This window comes from Lathyrus oleraceus, chromosome 5 (genome assembly GCF_024323335.1).
Source record: "Lathyrus oleraceus cultivar Zhongwan6 chromosome 5, CAAS_Psat_ZW6_1.0, whole genome shotgun sequence".
Lineage (NCBI taxonomy): Eukaryota > Viridiplantae > Streptophyta > Magnoliopsida > Fabales > Fabaceae > Lathyrus > Lathyrus oleraceus.
This window is the reverse complement of record NC_066583.1, coordinates 536628684-536635629: the sequence shown is the minus strand read 5'-3', so window position 1 is coordinate 536635629 and position 6946 is coordinate 536628684. Positions and strand designations below refer to the sequence as shown.

Genomic DNA, 6946 nt, shown 5'->3' with positions numbered 1-6946 from the left:
GTTAAATTTATCCAAGTTATATTTTAATACTTATACTATATGCTTAAAATTATTATACATAAATTAGAAAAAAGTTGTGTGGTTTTGAAAAAAATACTGTCATAGCAAAATCATCTCTTATTGAGTTCCCTTAAATGATTATAGATTCAAATTTAAATTTAAAAATAAGTGTGCTGTTAAGAATTGCATTCTTCCAATTGATGTTGGTGTGTTTGTCTTTTAATTTTAACAGCCACCGGCCAGTTGAATAGAGAACCGAACCATAATCAGGTCTTGCCGACCAATGTGTAGGTTCAGACTTCAGATATGTTTATGAACCAATTAATGCATGGTTCAACCAGTCGAAACCAGCAAGAACCGAACCCAACCACTTTAAATGAAAGTGGAGACGTAATTAGACCTTTGTAAATTCATATGCCTTAATGAAACAAATGATTCAATTACTTGAATGTTAGAACCACTTTGCAGATGAAAACATTTCAAAAATAACTATAACACTACAGGTACAAACTACGTAGCTTAGCAACAAACTTGTTTCCCAAGCAAATCCTATTGAAACATCAAACTTGTTTTTTAAGATTACACATAGAGTCTAACATGCTATGAATAATTAAATTACATTTTTTGTTTTTTCTTCTAGTTTGTATCTCTCTTAGAATATTACACATACAACAGAGCCGATAGCAACCACTTCGAATAATGTTTTCTAATCTTAGCTTGAGCAGCAACCAACTCTCTTCAAGGCAGAGACATCATTTTTAAGATCTATTTTCTCTCCTTTGGCCGGGACAGATGCGTTTCCATTTTCAGCACCCTCTACCGTTTTCTTGCTAACGATATGGTAGATTTGAGTCAGAACTTCAGCAAATGCGTTCTCTACATTAGTAGCCTCGAGAGCTGAGGTTTCCATAAAGTAAAGTGATTCTTTCTCAGCATAAGACTTCCCGTCTTCAGTTGATACGGCAACAAGGTGACGGAGATCTGCTTTGTTGCCAACAAGCATCACAACAATGTTGGAATCTGTGTGGTTTCGCAGTTCTTTCAGCCATCTGTCGACATTTTCAAATGTTGCATGGCGGGTGACATCATATACAAGAAGTGCACCAACTGCCCCGCGATAGTAAGCACTGGTGATGGCACGATACCTGCAAATAGAAACAATGTGAATTAGTAAAACATGAGTGTTTAGAAACTTGTTACACATCATTACTCACAACAACAGACTTTTAACCAACAATGCAGCAGTGTGTTCGTTCATTAATATGGTTACAACTTACAAGGCAAAACAACAGAAATCTAGACAGTACTTATTATGTTACTGGCCTTGGCTACAGAACTTGAATGATACTACAATTTCTCTAAACAAAGATTAGAGCCAAGATGAAGTAATTGGGGCACATCAGAACATGTCCTTAGATTTTTACTACTAATCGGCAACTCAGAATTCACACATGTATCTCACCTCATTATTCTAGTTTTCTAACCTCCCCTTGCTGAAAAAATAGCAGTTAACTAAGAAATAAAAACGAGAGCATACTGTTCCACTATTCGTCAGGGAACATAGGGAAGATAATCCAAACTTTGTTGCAATAAAATATTACTTATATCAAAATATCTAGAGATGGTAAAACACAGTATATGTTTTAAAAATGATATGCAATATTGAGATTTAATAAAACCATTGGAATGAAAAATAGTATAACCTAAATACCTTAATCTCAAATATAGCTATTGAAATATGTGCCACACATCCATAGCCATAGAGCTACGTGATTTAAATATTTCAGATCAGACGCAACTATCAATTTGTAATAGCACACTTTTAGACAATTACAAACTCTAACTAATGTCTGCAGTAAAATTTCAACAGTAATTTATTCATACTAGATGGGGATTTTGGTTTCTAGGAAGATTTTTCAAGGAAAAACTTGACGAAAAAACAAACTATGATATTGTTGAACTCCTAAAGGGAATAGTTGATATGGTAAACAGAAAAAGACCATTATATTGTTACTCTTGTGTAAGCTTTTTTACCATCTTCCATTGATTGCAGTTTTGAAAGGGGGTCAATATGTAATGAGATGAACAGGGAAGACTATAACTGGTTAAGATATCATCATGTGTCAGCAATTCAACGAATAAACCCACAACAATGTCATTACTTATCACATGTAAAATTATAGTTTTCCATTTGGAAGAAAGGGGGAACTTGATCAGAGGACACTATGCTTCACTCCCAGCCTACCATAGGAAACTTTCGTTGGGGGTTAAGATACATGTAACTTATTTATAGCAAGTTTAATACAGTCTATGTACTAAGTAAGCATCCAATAAGAACGATTGTTAATATTCAAAATTCTATTTTGACATTATGGTTAGGTGTCCATGAACATATCTCAAATTACAAGAATATATCTATATGATAAATTTCTATAGGTATATATGCATAACTGAGGGTGATGCTTAACTTTATTTTGCAACAATTGCACCCAAATGCTTCATATTTGGGACAGTTTGATAGGCCAAGAACATAGATGAACAAAGCATGAGGACAGAAGAAGCCACGCATATCAACATTCCAAATCCCTACAAGCTTTAAGATGGAAACGCAAAATCCCGGCAATAAAATGAAAGTGCAAAAACTAAGAGCATGTTTGGTTTGATTTGATTTGGAGAAATGTTTTATATTTTCACGAGTAATTACAATAATGTCACCTAACTTTTGCTCTGCTTCATTCCATATATTTTATAAGAAAATGTGAAAACAAAATGTTTTAGCTAGTTTCTATACAATTCGAAAATAGGGCATAAAATATCAATTTTGTAATATAAGTTCCGAGAATTTGAGTACAGTCTATCTCAACCATTACAAAACCACCAGTTTGTAAGGTGTGACTGCCACACTTAAATACTCATATCTAGAAATTTTCTCATATAATGTAGGACTCTAAACACGGACCCCTCACATCAAACTCTGGACACCTGGGGCGTGACCTGAACGGTTTGATAACAGGCGGCCAAATGGATCTTAAATAAACTAGAAAGCATTTTTTTAACACCAAACAAGACTTCATTTTCAAAATGAGGCTTTTACATGAAATTAAAACATAAGCATCAACATATTATTATACAAATTTAATACTGTTATGTGAATATCTCTATTATATAAGTTTAATTAATAATGTTATGCAGTGTTATCAAATTGCCCCGCCATGTCTGCTATGGCGGATTTACATGGCGGTTTTCGGGCTTGCCGCAATGGTAAATATCGGCCGCTATTGCGGGATTTTCTGCCATAATCCGCAATAACGGCTTGCGGCCGGTATGGCGGGATTTTGCCTCTCCGCCATGGACCGCCATCCACCATCAACAACACTGGTGTTATGTGAATATCTCTATTATATAAGTCTAAAACATGAAGACAAGAAGCTTCCATTCCATGAACTAAATGAACTTGATTATTATTTGACAATGAAATAGGATAGATACTCAATAGAGAAAAAAGGACATGTTTTGACCGTATAAAATAATTTTACACCGCTAACCAATCACCATCGTGTATTCTACCAAGTCATCTAGATATTTTTAGTTAATTATATGACATAACTGAATGATGAATCCCTATTGAACGACGGTGTAAAACTATTTTACACTCACGACATTTAATCTCCACGCAATATCAATGTTACTATATACACAACTCAATAGAAATTAATGGTAGAAATACCACCTATAGAATACTTTTGATTAATGAAATGTTACAAGTTTTCCTGCCTAAAAAAATTCAAAGTATAAATTTTTTTGTAACTCCCTAATGTCCTAAAATTAATATTTTCCAAAATTAAAATTAGATACTAGATGACAAGTGACATGAGTATATTATTTTCATAAAAGTTAAAACTCTTGGTTTTTTTAAACAAAATTAAATTCTTGATTTTTTATAAACAAAAAGTCAAAAATAATGGACCTGAGTCCAAACTCCACCGCTAATATGGAAAATCAAAATAAACACTGAAGTCTATAAAATTGAATCTAAAAAATATTTCCTTACCGCTAATAGAAGTATTAATTAATTAATTACCTAAACTAATTCCACAAACACAAAATTAATTTCTTCATCTTCTTCTATTGTTTTCTAACTCTACACTATTCAAATACTCAAGCATTCGAAATGAAGAACACTCCAACAACGGATCACGATCCACTACACTACAAGAAAAACTCGAGTATCCACAGATCAGATCCATTCAACAAAATCACAAACATTCAAAAACCAAACCACAAAATCCAAAACTCAGCTACAAATTCATCGCTTAACCACGATCGATCGTTAGAGTGATGAAAATTACCTCTCTTGACCAGCAGTATCCCAGATCTGAGCCTTAATGACTTTGGAATCAACATTTAAAGTACGAGTAGCGAATTCAACACCAATGGTGGATTTGGACTCGAGATTGAACTCGTTCTTCGTGAACCGAGAAAGAAGGTTGGATTTACCTACGCCGGAGTCGCCGATCAGAACTACCTTGAAGAGATAGTCGTAGTCGTCGTCGGCTCTGTAACCCGCCATTTTTGTCTTCGAATCTGGTTTGTGCTCTTTCTCTGTTGCTACACTCGGAAACAAGAGAGAGAGAGTAGAGAAAGAGAGAAGAGTGGAGAAACGTTAAACTTAAAATGCTCAAAAAAGCGCCGCAGTTTTTTTTGTTGTTGTTAATTTTAAAATATTGGGGAAATTATTTACTATGTCCGTTTCACATTAAAAACGACAGCTTTGCAAGTATAAATTTGACCAAAATGAAGAAAAAGTTTCCTCATAGACATATAAAAGAAAGGAAAAGAAAAGTAGAAACAAAAGTAAAGTAATTGCCCTCTATACCTTAATTTTAAAACCCATTTTTTATATTTATAATTTATTAATTTTTCTTTTATACTTTAAAAAAAAATTTACAAAAATATCTTTATCAAATTTATAATTTAAAACATACAAAATTGTTTTTTCTTTTTTATTATATTAATGACAAAAGTCCAAAATTTAGTATCGTAAAGGGGAAGCAAATAAGTCTTAACATAGATGAATGAATATCGGAAGAAAAGACAATGAAATTTTTATTATATAGGAAAATGGAAGAAGGCCAAAGATGTAAAGGAAATTAAAAATAAATTCTTCAAGTATTTTCGGAAGTAATTCTCAAGTAGGGGTGCAAGACTATATTCAACTAATTTTGGTTTTAAAAAGATGGATGGAGATTTAAGTGAGGAGTTGATTCGGGAGTTTATGGAAGATGAAGTCAGACAAGCGATTTGGGAGTGTGATAGCTTTAAAAGCCTAAAAACGGATAAGGTAAATTTCGGGTTTGTAAAAGAATTATTGGAGGACATTAAAAGTGACATTACGAGGGTTATGGAAAAATTTCCCATAAATAGTTGAATGGTAAAAGGAGCAAACTGCTCATTCTTAGTGTTGATATATGTACTGGATAAAAGTACAATGAGCATTATAATCGCTAATGGATAAAAGTTATTAGAGGCTTTGGGTATGTTAAGGATTAGAGTTAACTCACACGATGAGGTGAGAAACTCTATATAGTTGGTTTATGTAATACCCTAAACCCTGATACTTATATATTAAGCTTTACACGACAATCTAAGGTGTCACCGACGATAAAATCTTTAACAAACACACAGCGGAAAGTATAAACGTCATACAACACTTGTCATCGCACGCTCACCTTCACTTAGGGTATCATTACGGCGATATTCGATATTATTTCAATTAAATAAAACAACATAATTTAGACTCTTAGTCTTTATTTTGAAAATCATATTCCACTTTTTAACAACTTCAACATAAACTGAATAAAAATGATTAAACTCCAACAAAACATAATAAGCAAACAAAGGCTCTCAACCCCGATGTTACATAATCAGAGCAAACCTTCTAAACAACGATGAAACTAAACGAAGTAACTTCAGGAACTAACTTTCACTTACATCAGCAAACTCTACTCCTAAGTGTTTGCAAGATGTCCATGATGGATAACATGAAAGCAAAGGGGGTGAGAAACAACAAACAAATATAAACAGTGTAAAGAATGCTAAGGTAGAGAATACACGACAAGTACACATTCATTACACAATCATCCATAACATATTCTCACACCAAAATCATGACAACATGTAGATATTCTCAACTAATCAATCAACACATGAAACAGTCAACTACATGTGCAATTATGTATGCAAATGTACTCCACAACTGACTCATTATGCATGTGGTACCATTCATGAACACTCACGTTCATCTCGCTACGGATCCCCACCATAGGACCAGAGCACATCAAATCCTTACCACCACCATAGGTAACGCTTCACCAGCTCCCACATGGAATCGGCTACTCACTTTTGATCCCCACCATCAGACTAGAGCACATCAAAACTGGACCAAAGTTTGTACACCATGATGCATGACTCTCGATAACATGCATTATCACCAAGAGGTTCACTAAAAGGTTCGCCAAAAGGATCACCATACACATCTCACCATTTATACACCACATCATTCATCATACGCAACAATCAATCATCACGAAATTGTCATAAAATATGCACAAATGTTCAACAAAATTCAAAACATTCCCATCATTCATCCATCATTTCATAACTTCGATCAAATATGTCTGATCATTAACTCACGTCACAACAATATCAAATAGTAGCTAACAATAGCCAACCAGCCAACAAAAGTAAAAAAAATGGATTTTGCATTCTAATACAAGCAAACAACCAAATTATGCAAGTTACATGTGCATGACTACCATGGGTGTCATGGCATGACGACCGTCATGAACCTGAGTGGAAAACTATCATGGGTGTCATGATCATTCAGAACATCAAAAACACGTTTTCAACAATGGAGATCAAAGAAAACTCCCATTCTTTCACCCTC

General features: G+C 33.8%; 1 protein-coding gene across 1 annotated transcript; it reads right to left on the bottom strand.

Annotated features, from left to right (window-relative positions):
* Positions 1-461: 461 nt before the first annotated feature.
* LOC127086185 (ras-related protein RABA1b) lies at positions 462-4790 on the bottom strand. Its single transcript, XM_051026902.1, has 2 exons — positions 4350-4790; positions 462-1145 (listed from the first exon to the last, which is right to left on the bottom strand). Exons 1-2 carry the CDS (start codon positions 4568-4570, stop codon positions 713-715), a joined length of 654 nt encoding a protein of 217 aa, XP_050882859.1. The 5' UTR covers positions 4571-4790; the 3' UTR covers positions 462-712.
* Between the last annotated feature and the right edge of the window lie 2156 nt (positions 4791-6946).